Raw genomic sequence first — 19,678 nt, 5'->3', positions numbered from 1 at the left:
GCCACAAGAACAAACTATCAAAATAATTATAGACTCACCCATTTAGTAGAGTTTGTTCTTGTGGCGCGAATCCTCTTGACTAAATTCATTTTCGGGACATGCCTTTTTTAGTACGGACCATTTTCGGAGATCCTTTTGAGCACGAAACCCGCGTTTCATTTATCTTATGTCCCGAGCATACTCGAACCGTCAAACTTAGTTAAACATATATAAAAAACGGCGCCTGTTCTCGGTACTGGAATTTTTTAATTATTTTATAATTAGAAAATATAGTTTAGTAAATGAATTTATGCCGGAATATTATAGGCATCATAATTTTCAATATAAAAACGGCGCCATTCTTATGACAGGAATTTTTTGATTATCTTTTAATTAAGGAAAAATATTTAAATAAGTGAATATACGACAGAATATTATATCCGTCGCAAGTTCTCATACAAAGCGGCTTCATTATCAGTACTAGAACTTTTTTGATTTTTTTCAATTGAGGAAAAATATTTAAATATGTAAATTTGCGACGAAATATTATAGTCGTCATAATTTCCAATAAAAAACGGAGTCATTTTTAAGAATGGAACTTCTTTATTCGTATTCCGTCTTAAAATTTTATGACGAAATCCTGATTCCTATCATAAGTTGAGGCGCGCGAATTAAAGATCCATCGTGAATTATTCATTATATCATAAATAGACTTGTCGTAGTGTGTTATGTGTACTTGATATTTTAATGGTATAAGTAGATTTATCATAAGTTGAGGTGCGCAGAAGATCCGTCGTGAATTGTTCATCATATTATAAATAGATTTGTTGTAGTGTGTTATGTGTACTTGATATTTTAATAATATTAGTAGATATAGAATGTGTCTTCAAATTATTAGATGTAGAACGTGTCTTCAAATTTCAAATAACTGACTCTCTTCAAATTTTGCTTCTCCACATTTGTTCAATGACATATCTCACAATAGCGAAGAGTCAAGAAGTATTATAATGAGTACGAAGGAGTGTCAAAATCGATATACTAATCTAGTACGTTTGTCACAACATCATGCGGAATGCTTATTCATGGCACACGCTAGCCAGCTACCTCCCATGCGGAGTTGTTACAGGCCGCCTACACATCTTCCTCCAGATGGTATGTTCTAACTTCACGAACGTCACTTTCGGAACATTAGATTAAATTTGTTTAACCTACCCTTGTTATAGTCACGCGCACAAATGCGACCCAAAATTTAATCCTCTCGGAAAAGTTTGAAAATCAAATTTATACATCAATTACTTTCTCCTAATTTTGTGATTCGAGCTATCTTTGTCATAAACGAATTGATATGGGAGGGGGATCAAAAATCAATATCATCACGGACTTTATTAAGAGAATGTTTTTATTTAATTAATTGATATTATCATGATTTAATTGGAAAACAATCGATTTATATTTAAATTGTAGTGCTCTTTCTTGACTCTGTCCGCCCCCGCTAAATATATATATTGAATGAAAGTTTAATTTTGACAGATGATTATCGCACATAAAATAAATTATTCAGTAGCAGGGATTGATTTATTGTATCTTATTTGCTCCTTTGACGGGTAGGAGCGGGTACTATCCATTATCCACAAATTTTGAGTTTTAAATTATTTATTTCTTATTTATTTATATAGAAATATAATATTTTTGATATACAAATATAATTCTTGTAATATATAAAATCCTTACCACTTTTATATATTTTATCTTTTTCTAAAAACTTATAATATTATTTATCTTTTTCTGAAAATTTATTAAATACATATATATTTATATACACGTATAACATATGTATGAATAGAATGTGGGCGGAGTACATGATACTCATATTCGCTTTTTATTCATATTTTTTATATCGAATATTTTTCATTCCATACGTTAGTATTGCAGAAATCGGAAATCGGACCTAATCGGTTGAGTTACTGATTCAGGATTATTTAAAAATCAGGGATTAATCGAAAGGGTTAATCAGAGTGAATATATTTTAATATTAAAATATTATTTTAATATCTAGTTATTATTATATTAGTTATTTATTAACAAATATATATTTACTATATAATGAATTCTATAATTGTTCAATTTAAAGCAATATAATATTTTAATTTCAATAAATTATTATATATACTTCGAACAAAAAAGACTTATTAAAATTAATCGAATTTCAAAAATCGAATCGATCAGCCACTTTATAAGGGATTAATCGAGAATTAATAAGTTAAATCGGAAAACTTTAGAACACTGCATATATGTCGTATATGATATATTCGAATTAATTATTTGTGATCAAGGAAATAGCTTAATACCGGTGGACGGACCGAAATTGATATCCCAAAATTTTAACTTTTAAGTTAAATTAAATTGCTAGGCGGACGATTAATATCACAAATTTGACTTTAGTTTCTTCAGCCGTTTGTCCCTAGCATAGGGCGCCAAATATTCGAACATGACAAGAACCAAGCCAGGTGGACCGCAAATGTTTAAAAATATACATAGACGACTTTCCCATGCGTATGAATATAGTATTGTAAATGAACATGCTCGCACTTATCCGCACTAAATCTACAAAAATTTGCCGTTAGTGCTTTTATTCAACGGTTTAGCTAGTGTGTGCCCATGGGCACATGCTAAGCACTAACATTAATAAAAATGGAGGGTTTTGATTGGTGTGGTTGTTGTAACTGCATGGGGGTCCACCATTATTAAAGATGGTAAGCCAATAGAAACCCTCCAATTTCATAAATTTTGGTGCTTAATGTTTACCCATTGACACACCATAGAAAAACCGTTTATTCAAACATTATTTTGATGCTATGTCAACCGTACATCTCCCATAAACCCTTTTACTTTCGAACGGTTACATATTTTTAATCATCTACGTACGTAAATGCTTTTGTTGGTTGTGCACGGCTACGACAAACTTGTATTCGTAATTTAAAGGCTGACGGTTAGCTTTAATATATTTTTTTAATCCACCACCCTTAGATGTTGAATTTTTTTATTCATCTTTTGGAGGAACGTTTTGGCCATGACAAAGGCTATTTTATATGTTAATATGTGGTGTGTTTTTGGATATGTACTAGTTTTCGTCAGTCATCCGTTTTGAGAGTTATCCGCTTCGGAAAGATAAAGAAGAAGAAAAATTGACAGTTTTGGGTCGTAGATGAGAATGGAATCGAACCGGACCGACATCGTGAACCAGAGAAGAATGGTGTGGAGTGGTTCGGACGGGCAAGAAGAGATAGGTGAGGTGAGATCTTACAAATGTAATTTTTGCGAACGGGGTTTCTCGAATGCTCAGGCGCTGGGGGGACATATGAATATTCATCGAAAAGATAGGGCTCGGATGAAAGAATTCTCTGATGTTGAGATTCCTTCTTCAACTGTTGTTGTGAGCCATCAGGTTCCTTCTCCGGACTATCGGAGCTTCTTGCAGTCGGTTGCAAGTGATCGGCATGATCATTTGAGAAACTGCGCAAACAAAAGGCCTTTGATTTTTGTTGATCAAGATGATGAAGATAGTCGTCGAAGAACGGGTGGTATTAAAGAAGGGATGCAACTTCCTTTATTTTTAGAAAGTTCATCGACGAGCACTCAGCTGAGGAGCCGTGCCTTTGTTGATGGATATGTTGAGAAGACAATACAAAGGTCATCAAGCTTGGAATTGGACCTTGAGCTTCGATTAGGACCCGAACGTCACGACTAGCATTAGCCTTCTTCAGTAGAAGCTTTTGTCTTAATTTTGAGTACTTTGTATAAAATGATCAGGCGGGTACGTGAGAACAATTTTTCTTAATCAATTTCGACTCCTCCTGCAAACTGAATCATTCACATACTTTATTCTGCTTCGACTGCTACTGGTAGTGATCAAGAACGATAATTTTCCAGCTCGCCATGTTATGAATGATCATGTCTGTAATTTCAATCTGCTCATTGTCAAGTAAGTTTTTACAAGTTCTATTTCGCGGCTGGATTATTTAACTGGTCCTAAAAGTAGTTCTTTCTGTAGATTAGGATTTGCTACATATAGTCACCGAATGTAATTAACTTATGTATAAGTTAATCACTATATATTTTTTGAAAGAGATATTATGCATGCTTGCTTACATGAGCTTACTTGCCGGTACGTAGTGTTTGTTTCTTAAGATCGAATCACAAAATTGAATATAAATATCTTCATTAACAGAAAACTATGATTTACAGAAGGATCGGAGAGAAGGACAATGATTTATTATCTTTGCACAAATAGTCCTATTCTGTGTGGATCAGCTGCTATGACCTAGTCGGTACTTCCACGAGGTATTACAGCCCCGGCCCGACTTTTCGACCTGATCAAAGATATGTTGCTCGAGAGAACATGAACCTGAGAATTAATTTAAGCTAGCTATGATCTATGTGAATCGAACAGTGGTCTAATATATGATCGTAGTTAGGCTAGCTAGATACCGGTTAGAACTGGTGCTTATATACAACTGTTCTAGAATTATGTTCATCACAATTAAACACGCTCACGAACCATCTTAGATCTTAACCCTCGATTGCTGATAAGTGAAGACCATCATTGGTGAACTGTGTCTCATCATCGTTCGTTCGCCACCATCACCCATGCCTTGTCGTCCGCTTCTTTGCTTGTGTGGTCCATTTCTTCTTCTTGATTTTCATCAGCAATTGCTAAATTTACGAAAAAGAAAAAAATCAATGGTTACTTATGAAATGATATGAGGCCAGATAAATACTAAGTTAAGATAAAATGTTGTCATGTGCTTATAATTGATAAGTTCTAGTCTGTGATAGAGTTTGATATTCTAGCCGAAATCGTTTATTATTGTTTGTATTGTATGCCTGCCTTCTGCATTGTAATGGATGTGAAATCAGCAAGCTCAAACATTATAGTCGACAGTAGCAAGGTCTGCAAATCTATATACACACCCACATCCACACCCACACTCACCTTATCTTTAACAAGATTCGAATTATCGACATCCTATAATGAAAGCGATATACTCAACCAAGAGAGTTCGTTGTTACTAAACATTTTTAAAGAAAAAAACATAAGAACAAGATTTACAAACCAATGTGGTGTATGATTTTGTTATCAAAAACAGTTTTGGAAAAATCTATATTCAGAATCAAAATAACTTTTAAAACATGAAAATGTTAATCTGATATTAGAAATTGAAAATAATGTCAAAAGCACCTACGTTTGCCCATTCTGTATGGTTTACCACGGGCTTGAAACTAAAATCTCATCGAATCATTTCTTATATTTTAATTACTTCTCTAGTTCTTAGTTATGCCTCTTTTTTGTCAGGAGTTATGCTCAGTGGCGGAACCAAAGGGGGGCTAGAGGATACTAGAGCCCCCCCTCACCTCGAAAAAACAGTGTATATTTTTTTCCCAGCCCCCGCTGAATTATTCATGTCCATATAATATAATTTAGGGTACTCAGAGCGAGTTCAAGAGATGCCTTATAACATGTGTTAAGTCATTTGATGAAAAATGTTGATTCAACAGTATCCTAATGATGTTTTATATCATTAGGACAACCTCTTGAAAACTTATTTATAAGGCACCTCTCTCTTCTTGCTCTATCATGTATATTATAATAAATTCTTATATATATTCTTTTTCTCTCTCTCTCTGCTTTGGATTTGCTCTTAGTCTAAAGAGTGTCTGATTAACAAATACATTCAAACAGATACACTCATAAGTCATACGCATACACTTGACTCTCTCCGACTCTCCCCGCCTTTAGTAGGATTAATATTTCCAGCAATGGGGTTCTTGCGGGAAGAAGGACAAACCGGGCTCTTAGTGGTCCTTATCTTATCATGCCACACATGGAGACGGAGACATCTTGGAAAGGAATAGTGAATAGCCATGTCACTTGGAACAACTGGTTGCTTACACTTTTTTGAAGGTCTGCAGTCATTATGTGGCGTAAAAAAATCGCTATTCTATAAATCAATTTTCTTTTCGACGCTGCTGCTTACTGTTTTATTTATGTTAATGCACTCTGAACAACATTATCTTTGATACCTTTTAACCAATCAATACCTGCAACCTAGAGAGATTCGTCTCTCTTTGATGAATATGGTATCGAGGATCGATATTCAAATTTCAATTAGTCCTTTACAATCTCACTTGCTTCCAAAGTTAAGCCCCTCATGAATCTCATTCCGTCCCGGTTAAACACAAAATTTTCATGTACAACTTTGTAAGCAAGCTAAAAATATTTACTTGAAATGATAATATACTACTCAACAAAGACGAAAATATATGTGTGCCGAAAATATAAACAAAAAAAAAAATTATCCGGAGCTGAAGATAAAATAAAACGTCACAAAATTACATATATGTGTGCCATCATACGAAACTACCATACTGATAGATAGATCAGATAATGTGGATTAATAGAAGGTTCTTAACATGTATTGGAGTCCATACGGCGCCCCACGCGCAACAACTGTTATTTTATCACTTGGTTACCTCATATTGATGGATGCACACACGTTACTTGCATTCTTATTTTTCCTTTCCATGCTCATATTCTGCCTTAAACTGACACATCATTAACGTCACGTTATTTAAGAAAATTTTGGTATCATTATATTTAGGAAGAATTTTCGGTACATTTATATATCATACTCTTTTTTAAGTATGGTACTTCAAAATCTATGTCCATTTGTTATCAGTTTCATCGCCCTTGGAATATGACAAAACCGCCCCATCTCATTCTGTTGACACTTTACTATACTGCTGTTTAGACTCATGCCGCTAACTTAGCTTCCGTGTGCTGACACACTTATTCTTGTTCCGAAACAGAACGTAAATATTTGTTTAAGACGAGTACTTTTACTTTCGTATAGAATCCAAGAGTATAAAAGAACTTGCATCTTTGTTATCATCGAATACATTTGTTCTTTCTCACACAATTTCTTAGTCCACAACTGTGTTTTTTTCTTTCGGTTATTTTTTCAGTGTAGTTTCTATATTTTTTGAATAAAATTCATGGAATCGGTGATTTCTCATAGACTATGTGGCTCATTGGGCGTCGATAGGGGGAAATTGGTGCTGCAGAACGCCTCTGCTGCTGGAACTTCTGTTCTCTCTTCAAATTTCAAAGGCAAAAGTTTGAGAAAAGTGAGCCTTAAGAATTCTTGTCCCGAGAATTATTCCAGCAATTTCAAGATTGTGGCAGAAGTTGACGAGGAAAAGCAGAGCAGCAAGGACAGATGGAAAGGTCTCGCGTTTGATATCTCTGATGATCAACAGGACATTACGAGAGGAAAGGGGATGGTGGATTCGCTCTTTCAGGCTCCGATGAATTCTGGAACTCATAATGCAGTAATGAGTTCTTATGATTACGCCAGTGCTGGTTTTCGCCAGTAAGATGTTGTCACATTTTTTACTAGATCTGCCCGTCGGTAACAATATAATTAAATTTCTATTTTATTTATGTTGGTAATTCTGAAACATCTAGGTACAATATGGACAATTACATGGATGGACTTTACATTGCTCCGGCTTTTATGGACAAGCTTGTTATTCACATCACCAAGAACTTCCTCGACCTGCCTAATATCAAGGTACTTCATTAGTAATCATTTACTCTCACCTTTTAGTGTATTAGTACACGAAGCCAACACGTTCAGATTTTCATATGTAGGTTCCCCTAATCCTTGGTGTTTGGGGAGGCAAAGGTCAAGGAAAATCATTTCAGTGTGAGCTTGTACTCGCGAAAATGGGAATCAAGTAAGTCATTTGCGAATACTAAAATTTGGCATGTATTTTTTTTTATTAAGGTTACGACATATTCTTCGGGTTACAATGTGCAGTCCCATTATGATGAGTGCTGGAGAATTGGAGAGTGGTAATGCCGGAGAGCCTGCAAAGCTAATAAGGCAAAGGTACCGCGAGGCAGCAGATATAATCAGAAAGGGGAAAATGTGTGCCCTCTTCATCAATGATCTCGATGCAGGGGCGGGTAGAATGGGTGGCACTACGCAATACACAGTTAACAATCAGATGGTGAATGCTACTCTTATGAACATTGCTGACAATCCTACTAATGTCCAGCTTCCTGGAATGTACAACAAGCAGGATAATCCTCGTGTTCCTGTCATTGTCACTGGTAATGATTTTTCTACATTGTATGCTCCTCTTATCCGCGATGGTCGTATGGAGAAGTTCTACTGGGCTCCTACTAGAGAAGACCGAATAGGCATCTGCATTGGAATCTTTAAAACTGATAATGTCCCTACAAAGGACATTATCAAGCTCGTCGACAAATTTTCAGGGCAATCAATTGGTAAGCTTCACATTTACAATTCTTTAATGGTCCTTTTGGGAACTTGAATTTCATTTGAAATTCTGAATTTGAACAACTGAAATCTATGGCATTCATATATTAGTATAAACCTGAGAATTTGAAATGACAACTCAAATATTGTCTTTTGAAATCCATCATTTGAAATGAAATGCATGTTTCAAAACGCCCTCTAAAGTTTATAAACAAACTATGTACCTAATATATCCAACTTTTTTGTCAGACTTCTTTGGTGCACTGAGGGCAAGGGTGTACGACGACGAAGTTAGAAAATTTGTTTCGGACATTGGGGTTGAAAATATAGGTAAGAGGCTGGTGAACTCGAAGGAGGAACCTCCGAAGCTGGATCAACCAAAAATGACCATTCAGAAGCTCCTTGAGTATGGGAATATGCTTGTAGAAGAGCAGGAAAATGTAAATAGAGTACAATTGTCTGATAAGTACTTAAAGGAGGCTGCTCTTGGAAATGCCAATGATGATGCAATAAAAAGAGGAACTTTTTATGGTTAGCACTTGTGTAGCATTTGATCCTGAAGGTCTTTGTAGCCTCATAGGTGACTGGCAGTTGGCATTTTCCTGAACTTATTGTACTAGGGGCAAAGTTGCCTGGCTCTACAGGTTTGAACTTTCAGCTCCTGTTGTAATCTATGATCTGCAAACTTCAACCCTATTATTAGAGATATGGTTCATAGCTGCCTGCATTAGTGTTGTTACTTATTAAAACCATGTAATAATAATGTACACATTTGGGGAAATTGAATGGAGTCCTAATTTAAAGGCTGTACTTCGAGTCGAGCAAGCTGAGTTTTGACCCGAGCCTAATTCGACCCAAGTTTAGTCGAGCCGAGCCAGTTTCGTTTAAATAATCGAATCTAAACATCTGCCTGAACTTGACTCATTTAATTTCACGAGTCGAATCGAGTCAGCTCGTTTAAGTGAACGAGCCGATTTTAACAAGTCGAGCGAGCTAGCTCGTATAATATACTTAATCAAGTTTAAACCTCTAGACTCGATTCGTTTAAATTCACGAGTCGAGTCGAGCCGACTGGTTTAGTTAAACGAGCCGGAACCTTGCCCTTTTAATGAGCTTAGCCGAGCCCCGAGCTCGGTCGCGGCCCGACCCGAATTACAACTCTACAGCATTCAAATTTAACTTTTATATTTAATATCATGTTCATAGGTTTAATAAAGTGCTAGGTTTATCGTAATTTATTTGGATTTTTGAAAACACAATTTTTATGCAAAGAAAAATGTGAAAATTTTGAAAATGCAATTTTGTGGGAAAAATTTCCCTTAAAAATTACAAAACTATAATCTTAAATTCTTTTACAATAAATATGATTTTTCAATTAAAATTAATTGGATAGAATTAAGATCGCCTTCGGATGCAGGAGTCACTTCACTTTTTCGAGCAAAAATTGCATTTAACTGCAAATCGTATAAAAAAGTCTTAACTAATCACTATGAGTTGCAAATTTTTTTTCACAAATACTTTCAAAAAAAACTAAAATCACAAAAAGAAACTCAGAAAAAGTAATTTTTTTGATATTTTCTCTAATTCAGTTTCTTTACAGTAGTTCATAATTTGACAAATATAACATACATATATATGTTAATATCAAACATTGATTTGTTAAATTTTGTTAATACACTTATTTATTCTCTTTTTCAATAATTAAAATATTTTTTCACATAAGCATATATATCAATTATATATCAGTAAATAAATTAATGATTAATTTAATAAGAGATATATCAATTATATAAAATTTAACTAGTACCATGCTTGGCACGCTCTATTTGCTGTATTATAAATTTAATAAAAAAATTCATTACGATGATTTGGTACTTTATATACTACTACCGCTCATTGAAAGTGAGTATCTCTCGTATATGTGCTTAGGTTTTAAGCGCCGAGGATATATCCAGAATTGTTAAAGTGTAACACTAGAATTATTGGTCGCCGAAGATTCAGAATTGTTAAAGTGTAACACTAGAATTAAGCTATATTCATGAATACTTTTTACGTCCTTTTTTACATGTTTTTTAAAAAAAAATTACGCATTTTAAAAAATATAGTTGAGTGTTTGATTTTTTTATTTATCCCTAATAAATACACTCAATTAAATTGATTTATGTGTATATGTGTGATAGTCAAATATGAAAACTTGTATTCAAAGGTGTTTGAGAAAATATTCAAAACATACATTGAAAAGAGAAATGAGAGAAATATTTTAAGGAAAAAAAAATTCTCTAAAAAGACATGTAAACAGAGACGAGGGAGTAATATCATTAAAGTGTAATATCATTAAAGTTGCTTCGCATCAAATAGATCGTCGCTGTTAACATTAACAAAAAGAAGTAGTTGTATAAAAAGCAGAGCTAGTGCTCTTCTTTTGTTTAAAAATGTTGGATTTTTAATGTTTATTTGATTTTTATAATTAGAAAATTGTAAACGTACATAGATGGTAGACCACAGTTTTGCTGGTGGGATGATAAAGATCACTCTTTCCTTGACACCAGCTTTTATTATGAACTATGGTCTATGGAATTGAGGTCGTTAATTATTTTCATGTGCAGTAATTATTTTTCCATCCTTTTAGTGTTTCTTAATACTCCTTCATACCGGATAAGATTGCTACACATTTTGGTGTCGAGGACTTTGGAAGCTTATCAACAAATCTTTTGACATTTCGAAGATATGAATGATGTATGTTACGACGATTGAAATATATAAATATTTATAAAATGAATGATGTATATTGTGACAAGTATAAATTGGGAAATGGAAAACAAAAATATTTTTTTAAACGAACCGATTGTCGTATGTCGTGATGATTGAAATATATTGAAAATCTTGTAGATCCAGAGACATTTCTTTAACAAGAGTTATCTTTCTTTTTCTTATGACGAGTCTTGTGATGAGAAGATGCGTGGACTATGAATACGATAGCAGTAATTTTACAATATACTTATTTTTCGGAATCGTAATATATAAAATGATATATATACAGGAAAAAATAGATTTTTTTGCCATTCAACTTATTGTGCTTTTAGAAACTTACCACCCAACTAATTTTTTTTTCATTTTAATCACTAATGTTAGGTTTGGATTTTTATTTAGCCACCAACTTAGGTTCGGATTTGATTACTAGCATTATGATAATTTTTTTGTCACTAAACTCACTGTGTTTTTAGAAACTAACCACTCAACTATAATTTTTTTTATTTTACTCACTAATGTCAGGTTCAGTTTTTTTTTTTTGTCACTGAAGTTATGTTCGGATTTGATTATTAGCATTACATTTTCCGTGTAGCTAGCATTATTAAAATATAGTGGTAGTTGCATTTGTCAAAAAAAATATATATATACAGTGTTAGTCTGTAATGATTTGATGATTTGATATATGTTTGCATCTTTATATATAATACTTTTTATGTCTCCAAATTCGTTTACCTTGGGTGATAAGAATTTTACACGCATTTTATGGCTTTTAAAAGATGTAGTTTCATAAATAGTTTTTTTTTCTTCCGAATGAAAATTCAGCGTTTAAATTTTTACACACAAGAATAAGTTATAAAACTATGTTTCATAAGAGTATTGAATAAGTGCTAAGCAGTGGAAAAAACTGTAAACTAATGAGAGGGAAGGAGGGAGTAATAATAACATAAAAAGATGCATTACAGAGAACCATCATCGAAAATTAAGTTTTCTTCTCGCTATTTACTTATCTTGAAAATTGTAATAAGATAAAGTTATTAAAATTTTTGAAGATAAATTTAAGAGATATCTTAAACTGAGCTAGTCGATTGAAATTTAAATAACAATAACAATAAAGCCATTGATTTCATATTCATGATTTATTGAATTTTTAGAATTCTAATTACGTTTTTTACTGATTTTAATTTTTCATCGGCTCATTTTATATTACTATTGCTATATATAAATATATAAACATACAACACGTCATCAAAATCTTGCATACTATCACTATGTATAAATGATGCTACAAAAAATTATCATAATGCTAGTAATCTAATCTGAACCTAAGTTGGTGGCTAAAAATAATACCAAACCTAACATTAATGAGTAAAAAGGAAAAAAAATTAGTTGGATGGTAAGTTTCTAAAAACACAATAAGTTAAGTGGTAAAAAAATCTATTTTCCCGCATCTTGTAAGAGCATCTCCAGCAGCATCTTAGTCCATTATTTAAATATAATATAAAATATTGGATCCTAGTGACTTAAGATAATAATAGCTATTCTCACCTCCAACAATATTCCTTATATTCATTCCTTATATACTATTTTATTATTAAAAGTTACCATTATTGCAATAGGTGAAGAGAGAGAACATGTTTGTATTCAAAATTTATTATAAAATAAGAGTTAGGAGAGGAGATAGGTTATCTAAAGATAAGGCATGGCTAGTGGATCTTAGTGATTTAGGGAATCACTGGGATACTGTTGGAGTGGATTATTTTCCCATATTCCTCATATTTTGGTTTAAGACTCCAATCATATTTTGGTTTAAGACTCCAAATAGGGAAGCTGCTGGAGTTGCTCTAACAATTAGATCATGTCAGAAGAGCGAGAGAACACGAAAATTGAATTTGAGAAATGTTGAAATATTTTTTACACTACAAGAAAAGCGGGCATTTCCGACCGCCAAAATCGGTCAGAAATAAGGAAAATCGGTCGGTTTTGAGGTCATTTCCGACCACCGACCGACCGACCACTTCGGTCCCTTTAAACCGAGTCGGAAATGACGTATCGGTCCGAAATGAGTTATAAAACCGACCGACTCTGTCGGTCGGAAATGTGTTTCCATGTCCATATACACGTGGATTGTATCAGATAAATCTGGCCCACCGTTGACGTGTCATACACGTGGATTGTCTCAAAACCGACCAATGACGGTCGGAAATGTGTTGGTCGGTAAAGAAGTTCAGGGCTCGGTTGTGGGGCCCAGTTGTAAAACCGACCACACAGTGGTCGGAAATGCGTTGGTCGGAAATGCCTTTTTCAGGGCCCATTGGATGAGCTTCTGGTCTAAAACCGACCACACAGTGGTCGGAAATGGCTTTCAGGGTCCATTGGATGAGCTTCTGGTCTAAAACCGACCACACAGTGGTCGGAAATGAGTTGGTCGGAAATGGCTTTCAGGGTCCATTGGGGGAGCTTCTGGTCTAAAACCGACCACCCAAATTGCATACATATGGTCGGAAATGAGTTGGTCAGAAATGAGTTGGTCGTTTTTCTGGGTTTTAAGATATGAATTTGGTCAGAAATGTATACATCTAGTCGGTTTTCTGGGTTTTTTTTTACCATTCTTGGTCGGAAATGTGCAAATTTGGTCGGTTTTCTGGAGATAAGTTTCAAAAAAATGCAGTATTTACATTGTAAACTATACCATATCCCTGTTATTTTACCAAACCAACAATGCACATACAATATCCAATTTCAAAACCAAAATCAAGAATCATATCCATCAAAATTCAGTACGACACAATTTAAAAGCCAACAAGCATTCATATATTTACAAATTCTTTCAACAAAATAACTGAAACCATGCAAATATACGTTACAACTGAATAAGAAAAGTTATAAGTTTGGTCTCGGTTAACAAAACCAATATTTTAACAAAATCAACATCCCTACCAATAATGCATCTAGCTAGGTAGATTCATTTCAATCATCCTGATCGCCATCACCATCATCATCACCATCATCATCCCCATCAATGCCATTCTCCGAACTCTCACCATCAATGACATCCTTAGTTGCCTCCACAATTGCCTGCAATAATTCATCATTTACACTAATATATCAATTACAAATGTATAAACGATACACTACATTAGCTTAATTCACTATATGTGTGTGTGTGTGTGTGTGGAGATCTCTATGCACACTAAATTATAAAATTTAGTACTATAATACTTATATATATTAGAAACTTTAGTACTATAATACATATATATATATATATATATATATATATATATATATATATATATATATATATATAATCAAGTGTTCGTTTCAATCCAACAGATAGCAAATGTTGCAAAATTAGAGATACTTCATGGCTTAAGTCTTTACGAAGACCAAATTCTTGTTATTAAAGCTTGTTACCAGGCCACATGTGTTAAATTATATATGCATTAGAAAATTAAACAACAGAACGCAAACAATTAGTTGAAATCACAAGAACAAAGTTTAATCTAAGTGTGATTATTCTATATTGTCAGCCTGGCCTTGAACCATGATTAGAGTACAAAGCAATATAATCCTACACCTACACTATCTGTAAGTCGAGGAGCGATGATTTGGGCCTTCTGCAATTATCTGGTGAAGTTGACTAATCTTAGCTCTGTACCAACCCCTGAAGAACAACTTGTGTAAAAGATATACACATGTCACATCCTATCGTTCACATATTACATGTCGTTAAGTACTCGATAGAGAATCTTAGACAAAATATCAAAGTCATTATATCTCAACGACAAGTACCAGGAAAAGGAAAAGGTGAGACACACAAAAGCATAGCTAACCCTTTACATTAACAAGGAACAATTAACTCTTCAATCAATATCATAATCGATGCCCACAAGAACATATGCTATATTACAGGATTTAGCACTAAGATTATTTGTCTGTGTCGACTTGATAACCACATCAAGTTTGTGCAACTAACTCAAATGATGATAATCAAGCATATTAACAGTGCTTGCAACCATCCTTTCGAGTCTGTAGTCCTCGATTCTGATCAGTTTTTTTTAAAGATATTGATCCAATAAAATAGAAATAAAAGACAACATTTTCTTTTCGGCTTTCCCTGGAATCATACATGCCAAAATTGTAGTATTTGTGATTGTCAATCAGGTAAATAAAAGAATAATGTCTTTATAGGTGGAACACATGATTTAGACTTGTGATACTGCTAAAATATCTACTCTATCCTTTGTGGTTTCCAAATCCATTTACTTTCAGAATCATTTCTAATGTCCTGATGGTAAAATTTCTCAATGGTATTATCTTCACACACTGCACCAAAATATACTGTAATCAATTCGATCAAATGCCTTTCAAGTCTATATTCATATAGTTTCAGCAAGTACTAGATACAAATATTCCATAGCAAGCGGCAACAAGTTGTGCACCAACCCTCTGCATTATATATATGCAGAGGACTAAGTATACATACTAGATTTGATGATTTTACACATTGTATCTTCTTACTCGAGCTACAATTATGTACCAATCAACATGCCCATATATATACACCTATCAAATCCTACCTACAAAAAAGAACTATACCATTATCTCCCAAAACGATAGTACATACTTATACACATGCACTTAACATGTTTTCAAAGAAGAACTGTTACTCTTCTCAAGTTAATTACACTAAAATTATATAAACTTAAAGGTGACATTTATATATTTAACAATTGTATTTAAATCTATGTCAGAAGATGCAATTGACCAACCTCTGCGGATGAACATCCACATCAACAGGCTTCCTCCAGCTCCTCTCCGACCTATCACCATTTCCACCACTCTGCCCATTCCCACTACCAAAACTTCTCTTCCCAAAACCAGGTCCATCACTTATTGCCTCATTTTCCTTCAACTTCAAAGACTCCAACTTTTTATCAACCTCCTTCCAATCCTGTCCCTTTTCCCTCAAGACCTCCTCCCTAGGCCTAGCATCACCAAAAGGATTCAACCCTTTTGGCTTAACAACACCGCCATTCTGCACCTCCTCACCAATGGGCACCTTCCTCGGCTGCAAATTAAGCTTAGGCCTAACACTTCCCACATCCTCCTTCTTCTTCCCCCAACTCTCGTCTCTCTCAAACCCACCCCCTCTCCTCTCCCTCAAACTATCAAAAGCACCAAACTTCATCCCTTCCTCTTCCTTCTTCCCCCAATTATCAAAATCGGCCACACCACTCAACTCAAACCCTAATTATCGGGTTCATCAGCCCTCGAAGACGTGAACTCCCTAGTCTTCCTATCTCGAAAACCAACCCATATCAGTTTAAACCAGATTAAAACAAATTTGAGCCACAAAAAAAATTAAACCCTAACCCATATAGAGAGATACAAAACCCGGAGAAGCATACAGAGAGAGATACACGGAGAGACACGAGCATAATAATGGTATACAGTACATATAAACACATTTATAAACCCCAGAATGAGCATAGCAGAGAGAGACGGAGATAGAGAGATGGAGAATCGAGAGAGAGAGAGAGAGAGAGAGAGAGAGAGAGAGGGAAGCACTTACAGGGTGAGAGATTTGTGAAAGAGTGTTTGAGAGCAACAAGGAGAGAAAAGTAAGTGGAGAGGGAGAGAGGTCTGAGAGTGAAAGAGTTGGGAGAGATGAATGTGAAAGTGAAAAGTAGAGGGAGCGGGTGTTTTAATTTTTGGCCAAAACAAACCCGGGAAACCATGGCAAAAAAATAATAAAATCAATCCTACCGAATCGAACCTGCTACCCTTGCTCGGCCAGGTTAGTGTTTAACCACTAGACCAACTACAACATTGTGTTAAAACTAAAGAAACTTAAATATAAACATACATTTATTTTACAAAATAAAATAACTAGAAAGTCAGTTTTTAATTATAATATTCATTCAACTAATGTTCAAAATTATCAATTTTAAGGACCAATATAAGTTGAGTAATTATATCATATCCGTACGGTTGGATCATTTAAATAAATTACTTATTTTTTTTAAAAAAATAACCCCACGTCTATATTTTGGTATAACATAATATTTTCGCTATAATATCTCAACAAATAAAATCATATTGAGTTGATTTTGGTTTATAACTACGATGAGTACTTAATTTACGATCCGTACGGTTGGATCGTCTAAAAAACAAATTTATTTGTTTTAACAAAAAATAACCCTACATCTATATTTAAGAATAACATAATATTTTCATTATAATATCTCAACAAATAAAATCTTATTGACTTGATTTTTTGTATATAACTATGAGGAGTACTTAATTTACGATCCGTACGGTTGGATCGCCTAAAAAATAAAATTATTTTTTTGTAAAAAAAAATAACCGTACATCCATATTTAAGAATAACATAACATTTTCGCTATAATATCTCAATAGATTAAATCATATTGCCTTGATTTTTGGTATATAACTACGATGAGTACTTAATTTACGATCCGTACGGTTGGATCGTCTAAAAAACAAATTTATTTTTTTGTAAAAAATAACTCTACGTCTATATTTAAGTATAACATAATATTTTCGTTATAATATCTTAGCGGATAAAATCCTATTGATTTGATTTTTGGTATACAACTACTATGACTACTTAATTTACGATCCGTACGGTTGGATCGCCTAAAAAACAAATTGATATTTCGAAAGTATACACCCTAGGATAACTTCTGATAAAATCCAAACCCTGAACTCTGACATTCACTGCAATGCATGATTCGTGTGTCTTTATAATTTTTTTTTTATATTTTTCTTCTTTTGCTATCATGATTAGTACCTTAAATTAGACTATATCACAAAGATTCTACATTTTTCTGCTGTTTGAAAAATTAATTTGAAATTAGTTAGTCAGTATTTATAGTTTGTTATGGAAAGAAAGAAATTTTAAAAATCAAATATTAACTCATGAATAATATTTTATTAATTTATTAACTGACTAAAAGCTAGTTTCATTTTTTTAAATTTTTTTTAAGTTTACTTAGCCGAATAAATTTTTTTGTTTTTCTCACAAGTCAAAACCGACCGCCATAGTCGTAAATCGGTCGGAAATGACAGAACGAAATGGTCGATTTTCTGCACTTGAGTTTGTGGTCGGAAATGAGTTAAATTTGGTCGGTTTTCTGTGTTAAAATTATGAGTTTGGTCGGAAATGTGTTGCATGTCGTCGGTTTTCTGTGTTAAAATTATGAGTTTGGTCGGAAATATATTGAATGTGGTCGGTTTTCAAGATGTACAATGTTTTTAGTTTTTTTTAAATAGTTTACTTGGTCGAATAGAATTTATTGTTTTTCTAAGAAGTCAAAACCGACCGCCCGAGTTTCAATTCGGTTGGAAACGAAGCAGGCCATTTCCGACCGCCCAAATCGGTCGGAAATAATCTGGGCTCCACCTCGTCCCCACTCAGCCAATCACAAGTCGACAACAAGTTAAAAGCTGACCTATTATTTAAAACCAATCAAGGTGGTCGGAAATGACCACAGGTGGTCAGAAATGTGTCGGTCGGTTTTACCGACGTGGCGTCCATGTCAGCTGAAGAACGTTGGTGAGCGGGACCCACACCCATTATAACCGACCGATTTTGTGCGGTCGGTAACGGTGGTCGTAAATGATGCCATTTTTTACGACCGATCGCGTTTGGTCGGTAAGTCGGTCGGAAATGACCGCTTTTTTTCCGACCACTTTGGTCGGTCGGAAATTTTGGTCGGAAATGCCCGCTTTTCTAGTAGTGTTACACTCACTGGCTCTATATTGTAAGCAATTTGAAACTCTCTATTTTAAAATAATATCCAAAATCAGAGATTCTTATTTGCATAGAACGAAAAATTGGTAATGCAGTCCCACCATGATGACTGCTGGAGTATTGGCCGGAGAGTGGTTATGCAAGAGAGCCTCGATCCAAAGCTTAAGGCGAAGGTACCGCGAGGCTGAGGCAGCGGATATAATCAATGATCTTGAATTCTTGAATCTTGATGCAGGGGTGGGTAGATAGATAGACCACAGTTTTGCTGGTGGGATGTTGAAATATTTTTCTTTCCTTCATGGCAGCTTTCATGATGTACCAGTGGAATTGAAGTGCAGTTTTTCATGGTCAATTATTTTCATGTACAGTGATTTTTCTGAGTATCTCCCAATATATTTTACCTAGGATAAGATTTCTTGCACTTCAATGTTGGGGGGTTTTCCAACCCTTGTCAACCATCTATGGTCATCATTGAGAACTCAAAAAGGGAAAATAATATATTTAGATACACGAAACTGTCAATATGTAGAGATATATGACATGAATGATGTATATTGTAACAATTATAAATTAAAAATTACAAAAAAAATATATTTAGATATAATGAGATATATTAAAAGTCAAGACCGTCGGATAAACTTAAATGATCAGAAATGAAAAGAAATATATATTATATTTTACATATAACGAGCGACGTCTGTCGTGACGACTGAGATATGTTGAAAGTCAACATAGCCGGGCGGATTCGATGTATTTTTTCGTAAATATTATCTTTTTTTCTACAATGGTGTACAACTCGAAAGCAGGGATACTCCAAAGAGGA

The 19,678-nt window shown here is 34.1% G+C and overlaps 2 protein-coding genes and 1 long non-coding RNA gene across 3 annotated transcripts; 2 read left to right on the top strand and 1 right to left on the bottom strand.

The window, feature by feature from the left end:
• Window positions 1-3,721: 3,721 nt before the first annotated feature.
• On the top strand, window positions 3,722-3,975 carry LOC135151344 (uncharacterized). The gene is made up of 2 exons (XR_010290164.1): window positions 3,722-3,793; window positions 3,886-3,975. It is a non-coding gene; the product is annotated as an uncharacterized LOC135151344 (long non-coding RNA).
• Window positions 3,976-6,903: 2,928 nt separating this feature from the next.
• On the top strand, window positions 6,904-9,134 carry LOC108211898 (ribulose bisphosphate carboxylase/oxygenase activase 2, chloroplastic). The gene is made up of 5 exons (XM_017383613.2): window positions 6,904-7,409; window positions 7,505-7,610; window positions 7,691-7,776; window positions 7,860-8,332; window positions 8,574-9,134. The coding sequence occupies exons 1-5, from the start codon at window positions 7,033-7,035 to the stop codon at window positions 8,858-8,860; spliced, it is 1,329 nt and encodes a 442-aa protein (XP_017239102.1). The 5' UTR covers window positions 6,904-7,032; the 3' UTR covers window positions 8,861-9,134.
• Window positions 9,135-13,846: 4,712 nt separating this feature from the next.
• Window positions 13,847-16,916, bottom strand: LOC108212781 (eukaryotic translation initiation factor 4B3). The gene is made up of 2 exons (XM_064090819.1): window positions 15,848-16,916; window positions 13,847-14,150 (listed from the first exon to the last, which is right to left on the bottom strand). The coding sequence occupies exons 1-2, from the start codon at window positions 16,264-16,266 to the stop codon at window positions 14,024-14,026; spliced, it is 546 nt and encodes a 181-aa protein (XP_063946889.1). The 5' UTR covers window positions 16,267-16,916; the 3' UTR covers window positions 13,847-14,023.
• Between the last annotated feature and the right edge of the window lie 2,762 nt (window positions 16,917-19,678).

Source organism: Daucus carota, chromosome 3 (genome assembly GCF_001625215.2).
Source record: "Daucus carota subsp. sativus chromosome 3, DH1 v3.0, whole genome shotgun sequence".
In the NCBI taxonomy this organism is placed as follows: domain Eukaryota; kingdom Viridiplantae; phylum Streptophyta; class Magnoliopsida; order Apiales; family Apiaceae; genus Daucus; species Daucus carota.
The sequence above is the reverse complement of the archived record's forward strand: the minus strand, read 5'-3'. Positions and strand labels throughout refer to the sequence as shown.